The sequence below is a fragment of the Dipodomys ordii genome, unplaced genomic scaffold, assembly GCF_000151885.1.
Source record: "Dipodomys ordii isolate 6190 unplaced genomic scaffold, Dord_2.0 Scaffold18, whole genome shotgun sequence".
In the NCBI taxonomy this organism is placed as follows: domain Eukaryota; kingdom Metazoa; phylum Chordata; class Mammalia; order Rodentia; family Heteromyidae; genus Dipodomys; species Dipodomys ordii.
In genome coordinates this window covers 341317-356887 of record NW_012267234.1, presented here as the reverse complement: position 1 = coordinate 356887, position 15571 = coordinate 341317, and the positions used below count along the sequence as shown (strand labels likewise).

General features: G+C 40.8%; 1 protein-coding gene across 1 annotated transcript in view; it reads left to right on the top strand.

The window, feature by feature from the left end:
* Window positions 1–15571, top strand: part of Csnk2a2 (casein kinase 2, alpha prime polypeptide) — a 44340-nt gene that overhangs the window by 2884 nt on the left and 25885 nt on the right. The window contains exons 4-5 of the mRNA XM_013012925.1: window positions 10459–10560; window positions 13049–13099. Coding sequence (XP_012868379.1) covers window positions 10459–10560; window positions 13049–13099 — 153 coding nt within the window. The remainder of the gene's footprint in view (window positions 1–10458; window positions 10561–13048; window positions 13100–15571) is intronic.

Here is a 15571-nt window from a genome sequence, read left to right as displayed (position 1 = left end):
AAAAGTTCTTGAGACTCATCTCCAGAGAAGCACCAAAAGCTGGAAGTAGAGCTGTGGCTCAAGTGGTAGGAGTACTAATCTTTTTTTTTTTTTTTGGTGTGGGGGGTCTGGTTGTGGGGCCTGAACTCTGGGCCTGGGCGCTGTCCCTCAGCTCTTCAGCTCAAGGCTAGCACTCTACCACTTGAGCCACAGCGCTACTTCTGGCATTTTTCTTCTTTTTTTGGGGGGGGGGTCCAGTCGTGGGGCCTGAACTCTAGGCCTGGGCACTGTCCCTCAGCTCTTCAGCTCAAGGCTAGCACTCTATCACTTGAGCCACAGTGCCACTTCCGGCTTTTTTCTTTTTCTGCTTATGTAGTGCTGAGGAATCGAACCCAGGGCCTCATGCATGCAAGGCAAGTGCTCTACCACTGAGCCACCTTCCCAGCCCACTTCTGGCTTTTTTCTTTTTGCTTATGTGGTGCTGAGGAATCGAACACAGGGTTTCAGGCATGCAAGGCAAGCACCTACCACTGAGCCACCTTCCCAGCCCTAGAGTGCTACTCTTGAGCAAAAAAAAAAAAAGCTCAAGGACAGTGTCCAGGCCCTGCATTCAAGTTCCAGAACTATCACAAAAGACAAGAAAAATTGCAGTTACTCTCCCCTCCTCCCTACTACCAACACACATACACAAATCAGTCATGCATCAGTAAAAACTTTAAAGAAATGTTGTTTCCTCTCCGGGAAGTCCCTGAGGAAGCCCAACAATTCTTGCATGTACATAAGTATAAATGTTTTTAATATATATTGAAGTTAGGAATATCCACATTCTACTGCTTGTACATTCAGAAGAATGAATTGTTGAGTGTAAAGCAATTCCAAAACAATGTCTGAAATTTTGTGTAAAGGCAGCATTTTAAAAATAACTACAATTTCCTGCAATGTCTTTTTTTTTTAGCACAGTATTAATGGCTAGATGTAGTGACTCAAGCCTGTAATCCTAGCTACTTGGGAAGCAGAGATCAAGGACCCTAGTTCAAGGCCAGTCTGAGTATATAAATTGAGTAGATTCCACCTCACTCAATGACTGGGCTTAGTTGTATGTGCATTTTTCTAGCAACTTGGAGAAGTAGAAGTAGAAGGAGCACAGCCAGACCAGCCTGGGCATAAAGTGTGACCCTACCTCAAAAATAACCAGTGTAAAAAGAGTGGCTCAAGGGTACCTGCTTTGCAAGCATAAGACTCTGAATACAATCTCCTGTTCTACCCCAGAAGGAAAAAGAACAGCAGTGAGGCGTATGTATGAGTACCAGTGAGCTTGTTTAGGAGAGCATCCCTTGTAAAGAACTTCCTAGGGTTAGTTGCTGGATAGTTTTCCCTCTGTTCTAGAGCTACAGCAGATGTTTAAGATGCCCAGTATAGAACAGCTGCAAGTTATTTTCACAAATGGGAGGACACCGGGGCACAAAGAAACTTCCCTGACACCATTATGTGAAATGACTCTTAGGCAGAGCTCTTTCCATTTCTTTACTGCTCTCTTTAGCACAGATTATAGTGGTTTAGTGTGGAGCACAGAATAAATTCCAATGTTCTGGTGTGAGACTTGGACCCTTTGAGTATCTCTGGTCAGTAAGGTACTTCATCTTCCTTTTTGACATGGTTTCTTCACTTTTTTTAAGTAAACATTTTTTGTTATTTTTATTATAAGAGTGATATACAGAGGGGTTACAGTTACATAAGGCAGGTTAAAAAAATTATACTTCTTTGTATTTTTCAGAGTCCTGTGGCATTTCCATCCAGATTACATTTCTGTTAGGATTGGGGAAGAAACTATTGTGGTTTTGTTGCTAAAATGGATTGAAAAACATCTCTCATAACTTTATATAAAGTTAAGCTTTATGCAGATAAGTTGCATATTAAGACTAATAGACTTCAGTGGTCTTGGTTATAGAAAACTGAGTCCATAACAGTACCAACTGCTTAGTTTGGAGGATTCTAGACAAGGCTTCCTTGTCATATAAGCCTACAGTGTTGCCGCTGCAGGAAGGAACTTGGTGTATCCATGTGCACAGAGAGACTGAGCCAGACTGGCATTCCCGAGGACGGACTGGGCTCCCCTCTTCCTCAGTCCGTAATATCTCATGTCAGTCTTTTCCAATTTATGAGGGTGGCTGGATGCTAAGTGACCCACAGAGGACGTCTGTTCCATTTAATTTGCTTCTAACATTTCTAAGTATTTTATTGATTGAAGTATATTGGGGCTTTTAAGAGGTTTTATGAATTTGAAACTGGTGAGGAAATTCTTCATGTCTTATCAATGATATACTGAGCTAAAGTCTAGAAAGAAAACTTCCCAATCAGTGGAAAAAGTACTTCCTTTTCTCTTTTTACAAATTATTTTGAGAACAGAAAAAGAAGAGAAAGAAATGGCACCAGTTTATATGACAGGGCTGAAAGCTACTTTAGTGTCAAAAGTTTGCTCTTAAATCTGGAAACTCAGTTCCATTGTAGCACATCTTAGAAAGGTGCGCACAAAAATCAGGGTTGCTGGCTGTTTTGGCCCATTTTATAAAGAGCCTGGCTACCTCCAATTCCCCAGGGATTAACTCTTGCACTTAAAACAAAGAATGGTGGTATTAAAATTTGCTTTGTAAGCATGTTTAGTGTATTTGTAGATTTCTTAAAATTTCTTAAAATTGTTGAGATTAAGGATTTAGCTCAGTGGTAGAGCACTTGCCTAACAACCATGAGACCTTAGGTGAAGGAGGCTTTGTGGTGATTACAGATCCTTGTTAGTTACTTCCTGGTAAGCTGGTAGGCTTTCTGTGTTATCAAAAGGATATTTTCTCCATGTTGATAGAATGCTTTCTCCTGTATTTCTACTTTCTCTACAGATAGATTTTTTGTTGTTGTTGTTGTTAACCTTTCATTTAGGAACATGTACTAAAACATCTTCCTAAAACAACACAATAGTGGCAGTTTATATATTTTTTTTAACTGTATTTTTTGTCTTTCTTCTTTTGGTACTGGGATCCCTGCCCTTTTTATGATCACTAGGCTTCATAAATGTTTCATGATACTGTAGTAGTTAAAGTAGTACTAAAGTCATAGTATGTATACAATGGGGGAAAATGAAAAGATTTGCTTTTTTGGTAATTAGAATGTAGTTCAGTGGTAGAATGCTTGTCTGGCATGCATGAGGCCCTGTATAATTTCCAGCACCAAAAAGAAGAGTGTATTTTTGAACATTTCACCAATTCTGGAATAAACATGCAGGGGCCACATTCAATATGAAGAATAATCATACTGAACCTTTGCAGTTGAGTGCAAAAGTAGTTTTGAAGTATAAGTAAAATACCATTTGGAGGAAACAAAAAGTATTGGTAATATCAGTGCCAGAAGTGTGTGAACTAGGCAGTGCTGGTTCTAATGCTGAGGCTTTGCCATCACAGAGAGTACACTTAACCTGAGTCCAGCAGAATCACACCAGGTTGGGGAGCTCAGAAACCACTAGACTCCCAAGCTACTTGGGCAGGTAGAGTAGGACCCAGAGAAAGGCAGAGAGCTGCTCAGGTTTATGTGGTGGGTGCAGGGCCTGTGTGTGGAACTCCACACCTGCCATGGAGGCTTGGAAGCTGTAAGGAACAATGATTTGGGTATTTATTGGATTTCTGACTTCTTGATGTACTGAAAGGATTGAAGACTAGTCACTAGAAGTCAAATAAAAGAACTTCCTAATGATTTTTGAAGTTACTCTTCTGGAAGGCAGTATTTGACTGGTGCATAGGCTGGTTGAAGTGTGGGCTAGTCACAAACCTAGAAAGACTGAGGCAGGCTTCTCTGCTTAGTACTTTGCCTGTTTGCAGAGTAGGGAAACATGATAGAAGCTTCAGCAAGCTTGTGCACTTTCTAACCCCTATTATTCTTTCAAGTTTCATCCAGATCACTTGCCCAATTTGGGGGTTTTACAGTCTTACCCTTTATGTAATTGATCAGAGTTGGTTAGAGAGTAAACCATGTGTGAAGATGTCTTGACACAGCACCCATTCTCCTGTGCAGCAGGGCTTGGATGGTTTTCATGCTTAACTTCTAGGTCTGCCACACTGTACTAGAGTCATATAGCATAGGCCTTGCTGTGAAAGGAGAACAGAACACTTGAGTTCTAGAACTAGCTTCTTTGACTTGTTTTTTCATCTGCAAAATGGGAAGAACATGTGAAGTATAGATGGATAGGCAGGCAGCCAATAGATGTTCAGTGTTTTTTTTTTTGCTGAGAGTGGTGTGGAGGAAATAAATGAATTCATTCATATGTCAGGTCCACTTCTTAGGACGCCTATGACATTGGACAGTTAGTAAATCCTCTGTGCCTCAGTATCCACTAACTGTGTTAGTGGTACTCATCAGGGAGTATTTGATGTGCTTGAGACAGTGTGAGGTACCAAGAGGGCAGTATACCGTGTCTGTAATAACAGTTGTAGGGATGGATCAGTGAACTAAACAGAGCCATAGTAGAAACAACTGTGATATTCACAGCTCTGGTTTGGGCTTCGTCTCAAACTTTTGTTATGGTCTAATTCATGTAATACAGAACTTAACCATTTTTAAGCGTGCAGTTTAGTGGCAGCAAATGTAAGTATAATGTTAAACAACCATTACCGCTATACACCTGCATAATTTTTACCATCTTGTAAAACGGAAACTGTATTCATTGAGCGATAACTCCCCAATCTTTTCTCTCCCAGCTCCAGGCAAACACCATTAAGGTTTTGATCATCCTAAGTACTTTATATGTATGGAATTATAAAGCACTTGTTTTTTTGTGACTGACTGCATTTAGTATCATGTCCACAAGGGCATCCATGTTGTGTGATATGTCCAGATGAATTTCTTCCTTTTTAAGACTACGTAATTTATGCGTACATGCCCACACTTTTTTCATCTATCAATGACCATTTGGGTTGTTCCCACATTTTTGTTATTGTGAACTGTGCTGCTTCACACATGGGTGTATTTATATACCTATGTATCAAACCGCCTCACTTATTTTGGGTATATATTGAGAAGTGGAATGGCTGGATCATAAGGGAATTCTGGTTTGTTTTTTTTTCTTGAGGTGGCTTCTAGTTAGCCAGCCTGGCCTTGAACTCAGTGATTCTCCTGCCTCAGCCCCTGTAGTGCTGAAATTAAAAGAATGTGCCAACACATCCAGCTTTTTTTGGGGGGGGCGTCCACTTGTGGGGCCTGAACTCTGGGCCTGGGCACTGTCCCTCAGCTCTTCACCTCAAGGCTAGCACTCTACCACTTGAGCCACAGTGCCACTTCTGGCTTTTTTCTTTTTGCTTATGTGGTGCTGAGGAATCGAACCTAGGGCCTCAGACATGCAAGGCAAGTGCTCTACCACTGAGCCACCTTCCCAGCCCGATATCTAGCTATTTTTAATTTTTTTTTTTTTGCTTAAGTGGTGCTGAGGAATCAAACTCAGGGCCTCATGCATGCAAGGCAAGCACTCTACCTCTGAGCCACCTTCCCAGCCCAAATTTTTAATGTAATTTAATTTAATTTTTTTTTTTTTTGCCAATCCTGGAGCTTGAACTCAGGGCCAGGGGACTGTCCTTGAGCTTTTTTTGTTTAAAGCTAGCACTCTACCACTTAAGCCACCAGCACCACTTCCGGCCTTTTCTGTGTATGTAGTACTGAAAAATTGAACCCAGGGCTTCATGCATGCTAGGTGAGCACTCTGCCACTAAGTAAGATTCCCAGCCCTATTTTTAAATCTTTTTTTTTTTTGAAGGACTTTGTACAGTGCCTATACCAGTTTACATTCCCAGCAGCAATAAAATAACATTCAATATTTTGTTTTTTTAAATAAGTGTATGTATATATATGTGTGTGTGTGTGTGTATACATATACATATATATATACATATATGTATATATATATATATAGTAGCCATCCTAATAGATGTGAGATGGTATTTCATTGTCACTTTGGTTTTGCACTTTGTCTTTTCAAGTAAATTTTAGTCCTGAAGATAAACGATCACCCTTTTTCCTTGGGAATTGGTAGTATAAGTGGAGGACTGTTGCTATGAATAACATGCTCAGATAATATTTCTCTTCAGGTCAAATGCAGTGGGCTTTGAGGCACTGAAGGGGAGAGAAGGCACCATCATCTAGGCTGCGCTGTCTTCCTGGCTCATCATTTGGTCCCTATCACAATGTGGGTTATGATATTCATTTTGGGGGGTGAAATTCATACCATAATGGTGCCATTGTTGCTTTATTTATTTAATTTATTTTTTGTGTGTGCTAGTATTGGGGCTTGAACTCTGGGTTTGGGTGCTGTCCCTTAGCTTTTTTACTCAAGGCTGGGGCTCTACCATTTGAGCTACAGCTCCACTTCTGGCTTTTTACTGATCAATTGGAAATAAGGTTCTTATGGACTTTCCTGCCCAGGCTGATTTCAAACCTCTTGAGTAGCTAGGATTTCAAGTGATAGTGGAACTAGACTTAGCATTTGTTGGGAGAGCCACACTTCCAGCTCTGTTTGCTTTTGCTATTTTTCAATAGGGTCTTGCTTTTTGTCCAGTCCAGCCTGGCCCATAATCCTTCTATTTAGGCTTTCCACTTGGCTATATCCCCCTTGGTGTGTTGTGTGTGCACGTGTCAGTCCTGGGCCTTGAATTTAGGGTCAGAGTGCTGTCCCTGAGTTTTCTTTGCTCAAGGCTAGTGCACTACAACTTGAGTAGCCACAGCCCCACTTCTAGCTTTTTTGGGGGGCGGGAGGGGAGATGCTTAATTGAAGATAAGACTATTACTTTCTTGCCCAGGTTGTCTTTGAACCTCAGTCCTCAGGTCTTAGCCTCCTAAGTAGCTAGGATTACAAGCATGAGCCACCCAACCTCCAGCTATACCTACCTTTTTATTGGTTAAGATAGATTCTCCTTTTAACCTGGACTGGCCCTGAAAAATAATCGTATTGTTCTCTGCCTCTTCAATGGCTAGGATTGTAGGTGTGAACCACCAGGTCCAGCTACTTTCCCTTTTTTTAACCGCCTCTTCTTCTGTCAGCATCTGAGGACTCTGGTTACTAACAGACTGCCTGTCAGAATTGCCCTACCAGTCAGGTATGGGGTTATACACAGTAATTCCAGCACTCAAGGAAGGAGAATTGTGAGCTTGAGGTCAGCCTTGGTTACATAGTGAGACTCTGTCTCAAAAAGAAAAAAAAAAATTTGTCCTTTCTGGTTTAGGTAGTTGTTGGGCAAGCAGCAACTGGGCAGCAGAATTTGCTTCCATTTCTAAGTTCTCTTGAACTCATTGAAAGCTAGCTCAGTCTTCCCTGCATCGTCAGGAGGCATATGCCTTTCTTAACCTGTTGCTGACCAATGGAAAGCCACATAAGTCATGACAAAGTGGTAGTGTTGTGAAAGCAGCTTGCTCAGTGGCTCAGCTCTCTGTGAGTAGTTAGGGCAGTGTAGGTACAAAGGAGTCTCAGTGTACACAGGCTTCTGAATGCAGGCTTTCCCCCTCTGTTTCTCTGCCACAGATCTGGAGTTGCTTTAGTAGTGGATGACAATTCCAGGCTCTTATATTAAAGGAATTAAGGCTGGACACAGTGGCTTGAACCTGTAATCCCAGCTATCTGGGAGGTGGAGATGGGGAGAATGAATGTTTAAGCCCAGCTCAAGGGGAAATTGTAAGGGAGCCCCACCCTCCTGTCTTAACAATTAAGTCAGATGTTTACAGGTATACGTCTGTAGGCTCAACTACACAGGAGGCATAGGTAGAAGGATAATGGTCTCAGGAAAACCCCAGGCAAAAACTCAAGAAAGACCTCATCTGAGAAATAAAGCAAAAAAGTTGAGTGTGAGTTAGTGGTAGAGCCTCTCCTTAGGAAGTCCAAGGCCCTGAGTTCTGACTCCAGTGTTAACAAAAAAAAAAAAAACAAGGAGGAAGAAGAAGGTAGAATACTGGTAGCATTGGCTGAGTTTATACATACATGATAGCCAGCCTTTCTTTGTCATTAAAATATTTTAAAAATATTTTTGGATCCCAGCACAGTGGCTCATGCTTGTAATCCTAGTTACTCAGGAGGCTGAGATGTGAGGATCACAGTTCAAAGCCAGCCAAGACAGGAAAGTCCATGAGACTGTAACCTCCAGTTTACCACCAGAAAACCAAAAGTGGCACTGTGGCTCAAAGTGGTAGAGTGCTAGTCTTGAGCAAAAGAGTTTAGGGATAGTGTCTAGGCCCTGAGTTCAAGGCCCATGACCGACAGCACCCCGCCCCCCCAAAAAAATATATGTATATATTTGGCAGTGCTTGGGGGGCCTTACACTTGCTAGGCAAGTAATTGATCTGCCACTTGAGTTGCTCCCTTCCCAGCTCTGTTCTGTAACTTCTTGACATAATTTCAGACCGAAAGGAAAGTTGCAAGAATTCTTGTGCATCTTCCCCCCAGATTCCTTACATATTAACATTTGCTTTGTTCTTTATTCTTTCTCTCATGTAAGTATTTTTTTCTACATACTTACATATATGGGACTATGTACAGTATATTTATATATCTTTTTCTGAGGCACTTGAGTAAATTGCCACCATCCTTATGGATTTCATATTGTGTGTTTTGGTTTAAAAAAAAAGGCTAATTTTTTTACATAACCCCAAGGGTTGTATGCAGAATTAGTGCTGTAGGCTTCATTGACACTTGCCATTTATCCATATAATGTTCTGTATTGCGAAAGAAAGTTTGAGGTCATGTGTTACCTTCAGTGGTTTATACCTTGTAAATCTGGAAGAGTTGCTCATATATTTCATGACTGACCTTTTTGAAGCTATCAGGCTATTTATATAGTACTACTCACTAAATAGTAGATTCTTTCACTGGCTATGTTTTGGTTAAGATTCCTAGTTGGAAATGGAAGCAAGACACAGCAGCCATATCTCCCTACTAGGAACCCAAGAAAGAATGATAGATATAGTTGTGTGCAAGTGCACAGCCAGGCTGCAGCCCTCACTTGAGCCCCATGCTAGAGATGATGCAGGTGCCCTGTTTCAGTTCTTTTCCTGTCTTATAACTTACTGTAACTCAGTAACCAACAAAAGATGATGCTTTCTCTGGCACATATATGGTGTGTTCCCCATCCACTTATGATGCCATAGCAAACAGGTCTCCTGTCCCCTAAGCCATACCTGGGAACAAAGCACACCCATTCTACCGTTAGCTATGACCTTGGGCAAATAGCTCCACTCTGTTGACTAGTGCATAGAGGTTTTGTGAGGATTAAATATGACTTATTAGGTAAAAAATTGAAATCAATAGAGCTAACATACTGAATGCTTGCCATGTGCCAGACACCCCTCTATGTTTTCATGCCTTTCAAAGTATATTTGATTATAATTTATTTTTTCAAAACTACTTTTTTTGTGGGGTTGCTAATCTCGGGGCTTGAATTCAGAGCCTGGATTCTGTCCCTGAGCTTTCATGCTCAAGATTAGCGCTTTACCACTGTGTCACATCTCCACTTGCACCTTTTTTGGTGGTTAATTGGAGATAAGAATTTCACAGACTTTGTGCCCAGGCTAGCTTCAAACCTAAATCCTTAGATCTCAGCCGACTGAGTATCTAGGATTACAGCCAGTACCTGACTCAACTACTTTTATTCAAGTTCTTTAGCCTATTTAGGACACAAAATGGTTGTAATAAAAGGTAGTTGGTTGATTGGTTTTTGAGACAGAGTCTTCAAAATGTAGACTAGACTGGCTTCTTAACTTTCCATCTTCCTGCCTCAGTGCTAAGATTACAGGTATGTACCACCACTCCCAGCCCTGATTAAAGTCTAATTTTTCTCTCTAGCAGATGGATAAATAGCAGAGGTTTTTAATCACTGCTGTTATCAGATGAGTTTTTCCTTTTTTAATTCCACATCTTTAGGAATAGGGTCTGTTGGGAAACATCACTGGCTCTGCTAATTTCAGATTCTGGATAGTAAGGAAGTGGGAGTGGTGGCAGGAAATGAGAGCCAGCAGCTGGGAAACAAGTGTGTAACTTGATGTCAGTGAACCAGTCCTCACTTCTAGAAGACAAATTACATGTAACTCATTGGAAGAGCAGGTGTCTTGCCATTTTGTTTTCAGTTTTTCCATTTGTGAGCCCATGGTACACAGCTGTTCAGAGCTATAATGCTTTGTATTTGGCAGGTATCTAGTAAGTAAGATTTTATTTTTAAAGTATGACATATGTTTTCAAAAATTTTAAGTATTCTCGATGTAACTACTTAAAAATCTTGTTATACACACTGTAGGAGTCTTTAAATTATTTAACTTACAGTTAAAGGTTTTTATAGACACCCCCATTTTGTCCCCGTTTTTCTGTAAGTATGCTGTACCATGCACATGATTGGTTTACATTGTTTAAAGTGTATTTATTATTGTGACTTGAAAGGGAGTCTCACTTCTGATTACTCTTGTATATTTAAGCCAGTGAAGAAAAAGAAGATAAAACGAGAGGTTAAGATTCTGGAGAACCTTCGTGGTGGAACAAATATCATTAAGCTGATCGACACTGTGAAAGACCCTGTGGTAGGTACCTGGCTGCGGGTGCTAGTGGGTTGGGGGGCCAGGATGGTCAGTGCGCAGACCACACAGAATGGCACGTGGTAATGCTGAATAGTTTGGAAACCCTGTCACAGCTCTGGTGCTTCGTTACTTTTATTCAGTCCACAAATGTTTACTGTGTCACTTCCTCCAAATTCTTGCTTATGCCAACCATTTTTGAGAGTTTACACCTAGCATTTGGAGCTGAGGGCTCACAGCCCACCAACTCTTGGGAACCTTTGCTGTTTCTTAGGCTGCTTTTTAGTTCTACATCCAACATGAGGGCTCACATTGTCTGTAGATACTACCAGAACGTTTCTTTCTTACTAGCATAAATAGTACAGGGAATTTCATTGGTATAATTCCATAGAGGTACACAGAGTGCTATGGACAATTCACCCTCTCTGTTAAGTTCACTTAACCACCACCCCGCCCCCCTTTTTCACAAACACTGCTTGGTGGATTTCACTAGGATGTCTTCATATGTGTGTCTATAGAATTTGTTTCCACCCTCTTCATTCCCAGAACACATTCCCTTGTACAACTAAAATAGGCCTAAAATGCTTATACTTTAGCTATTGTAGGTGGGTCCCTAAGTTTTCTCTCCCTTAAGAATAATTTAACCAGGTTTTTGCTGCTGTTGTTATTTTGTTTTGTTTTGCTGGTACCAGAGCTTGAATTCAGGGCCTTGTGCTTACTCAGCTTGCTTGCTTGCTCACAGCTGATATTCTACTACTTGAGCCATGCCTCCAGCCTTTCTTTTTTTTGGATTAATTGTAATCCTAGCTATTCAGAAATCTAAGTTTAGAGGATTAAGGTTCAAAGCCAGCCTCATAGAAAAATCCAAGAGAGTCTTACTTTCAATTAAATAAGTAAAAAGCTGTACTAGCTAAAGGCATAGTTCAAAAGATAAAGAACCAGCTGAGCAAGCATGCCAAAAAGTGTGATGTAACATTTAAAAAGAAAATAGAGATTTTTCAGAAGAAATTTTTGTGTTTTTTTTTTTGTTTGTTTTTGTTATTATTGTTGTTTGGTTATGGGGCTTGAACTCAGGGCCTGGGGATGCTGTTCCTGAGCTTTTTTGTTCAAGGCTACCACTCTACCACTTAGAGTACTACTTTCGGTTTTCTGGTGGAAATCATCTCATAGACTTTCTTGCCTGGGCTGGCTGACTTTGAACCACGATCCTCAGATCTCAGCTTGAATAGCTAGGGTTACAGGTGGGAGCCACCCGTGCCCAGCTAATATCTGTGGGGGGGTGTTTTTTTGTTTTTTTGTTTTCTGTTTTTTTTTCTTTTGTTGAGTGTATGTGTATTTATTGGTTTTTGTTTTAAAATAGTCTTCCTCTGTGGCCTAGACTGGCTTTGAACTGTCGATCCTCTTGTATCAGCTTCTAAGTGAGGAACTTCCTTTTTAAAACTTAATTATGAAAAATGTCAGCCATTTTCAGAAGTAAAGTGAGTAATATGAATGATGGAGTGAAGAATATTGAACAACATGGAATACACAACACCCAACTTTAGTGGTTGATCAGCTTGTGACTAGCGGTTTTAGTCCTATGCACTTACCTCACTTCCACCCTAGTTGGTTTTTCATTATTAGCACCAATTAGTTGCAGAAGGGCCTTTCATTTAACATGGCCCTTTATGTACATAATACATTTTGGTAAAAGTCACCCCATCCATCACTCTCCTCTTCCCAAACCAGTTGTATCAGGTTTTCTTGTTCCATTTTGACATATGTATATAAAGCATTTTGGTTTTATTTGCCCTCCCTTTTTTTCTCCAATTGTCTGCCCTCCCTCCCCTACCTCCCAGTACTTCCACCCCAAACAAGACATATTGTCAACTTCCTAGTGTTCTTTTTTGCTGAAGTGCATATTGTTCAAAAGGGTTTCATCATGATGTCTTACACATGAATACTGTCAGATTGATCATGTATATGTATCCATACACAAATACGTAATCTGGTGTGTGTTTATAAACATGTTTATATTTTAGGGCTAACATCCATGAAGGAGGGAAACTTGTTCTGAGCCTAGTTTACTTCTCTTAATGTGATGGTCTCCAGACCCATCTATTTCCCTGCAGATGACTTCATTTTATTCTTCTTTATGACTATTCTGTTGTTTTTAAGTACCACATTTTCTTGATCCCTTCATTAGTTGTGAGGCATCTGGGCTCTTTCCAAGGCTTGGCTACTGTGAATAATCTGCAGTGCACATGAGTGTGCATGTGCAAGTGTCTTTTCATATCCTACTCAGAGTCCTGCGGAGAGTTGCCCACGAGTCATCCTGGTTGTTTTGAAGCAAATTCCAGACCTGATGAAAAAAATACTTTTTTTAGTAAGTTGTCTCTGATGAGTGAATTCCTTTTTCATCTAAGTAGGATTTAGGAATGGACCATTGGAGCAAAAGCAGATTCCATTTATCACTATCTGAGTCCCTAAAAAGCATTACTGTTCTCTCTTGCAGTCAAAGACACCAGCTTTGGTATTTGAATATATCAATAATACAGATTTTAAGGTGCGTATACTTTTTCTTTCTGGCATGGGGTTGATAGAGGATGGGGAGGTGATGATGTGTAGGGTCAGAAATTGTTGGTGAGAGTGGGAAATAACAAGGTGGATTCTTTACAGCATGACTACTGGCTGGGGTTGTTGTGTTGGTGAAGTTACTTGTCTCCCTTCACTTACTCAGGGAGTAGCTCATCCCTCATCAGTTACACTGCTGTTTTAGACATATATATGCGTAGGTGGATATTAACTTCATTTTTGTAAGAAATCTTACATTGCTGATGGGAAGCGATACAGTGAAGATGGTGTAAAGGAAGCGTTGGTGGCTCATACCCATAATCCTAGCTACAGGAACTGAGATCTAAGATCAAGGTTTGAAGCTATCCTGGGCAGAAAAGTCTGTGAGACTCTCATTTCCAATTAAACACCAAAAAAATGGAAGTAAAGATGTGGGTGGCTCAAGTAATAAAGCGCTAGCCTTGAACAAGAGCTCTGATTCCAAGCCTCAGTACCAGCACCAAAAGAAAAAAAAAAAGCCAGTTGGATTGGAGTGACCACATAATACTTTGTGTCTACACCATGTACAAAGGAAATGATACTGAAAGCCTGCTTTAAGGAAGAGCTACTGAGAGTTGCAAAACATTCTACAAGAATAATTTTTTAAAGTAAAATGAAAATGATGGTCTTAAAAAAAAGAAATGTCACTGCTTGGGCTGGGAAGTTGGCTCAGTGGTAGAGCGCTTGCCTTGCATGCCTGAGGCCCTGGGTTCAGTTCCTCAGTACCACATAAGAAAAAAGCCGGAGGTGGCGCTGTGGCTCAAGTGGTAGAGCGCTAGCCTTGAGCTGAAGAGCTGAGGGACAGTGCCCAGGCCCAGAGTTCATTCCCCACGACCGGACCCAAAAAAAAAAAAAAAAAAGAAAAGAAAAGTCACTGCTTTTAGAAGAGCCTGATTCTAGGGTATTAATGTGTTTTCATATATATTATTTTGAACTGACAACTATTGATGGTTTGTTGAATTGTCGGTTTTGAGACAGTCATACTCTATAACTCTGGCTGGCTTTTTAAAAAACAATTATAGTTATTACAAAGGTGATATACAGAGAGGTTACAATTACAAATAAGTCAGGTAAAGAATATATTTCTTTTTGGAGAGTGTCACTTTTTCTATTGCTCTCTTTTTTCCTTACCCTTCCTTACCCATAGGTTCTATAGTTTATTTTCAACATGATGTCCGGTGTATAATTGCTACATTTGTTTACCCTTTGTCCCTCCATTTCTGTGTCAGGTTGGCCTTTTACTCATGATTCTCCTGCCTTCAGCCTCCCAAGTGCTGGTATTACAGGTGTGCAACCACCATGCCAGTCTAAGTATTCTTTTTTTTTTTTTGTCCATTGTGGGGCTTGACCTCAGGTCCTGGGCACTGTACCTTTGTGCTCAAGGCTAGCACTTTACCACTTGAGCCACAGTGTCACTTTGGGATTTTTCTGAGTAACTTACTGGAGAGTCTCATGGAGTCTCATGGAGTCTCATGGAGCTAGGCGCTGGTGGCTCACACCTGTTAGCCTACCCACTCAGGATGCTGAGATCTGAGGATCGGGGTACAAAGCTGGCCTGGGCAGACCAATCCCTGTGAATAAAGCTCAGTTTTTTTTTTTTTCTGAGAACAATTTGGAACTCATTGTAGAAGACAAAACCATGGCAATGGCTTTTATAGGCATTGGTAGAGCTCACGGTGATGATGGAGTGGTGGTGGTGGTTTTCAAGGCCTTGGTGGGCCTCTCAGTAGTGGTGTGACTGGCAGTGCATCTGCCAGTTGACATGGTAGCTCAAGGGAAACCCAACTGAACAAGATGCTACTATCAGACATCATTCTTTGGGGAAAGTGTAAGAGCTTGATCTTCACATTTAATTATCCTTATATGATCACTCTGAAGGTTAGAGAAAAATAAGTTTAAGATAAAAGGATATTCTTGTTTATAAAATAGTAGCTCTGGGCACTGGTGGCTGTGTCTATAATCTTAGTAACTCAGGAGGCCTGAGCTCTGAGGATTGTGGTTGAAATGAGCCTGAGCAGGAAATTCAATGAGACTCTTATCTCCAATTAACCACCAAAAGCTGGAAGTAGAGCTACAGCTCAAAATGGTAGAGTACTAGCTTTGAGCAAAAAAGCTTAAGGACAGCACCCAGGCCCTACCAAGCTCAAGCCCCAGGACCAGCGTTTAAAAAAAAAAAAATAGCAAGCATTATATATAGTCTTGAATTTCCATGTAATAGATGTTCCTGTTAACATGAATTAGTTTTCTCATTCAGTAACCTAGTAGCGCTTAGGTACTCAAGCACTGTGCCTATGAATCACTCAGTTTTACCCATTTTATCAAGGTATACATGATAAGCTTGTCTACCTACCTTCCTTCCTTCCTTCCTTCCTTCCTTCCTTCCTTCCTTCCTTCCTTCCTTCCTTCCTTCCTTCCTTCCGTCCTT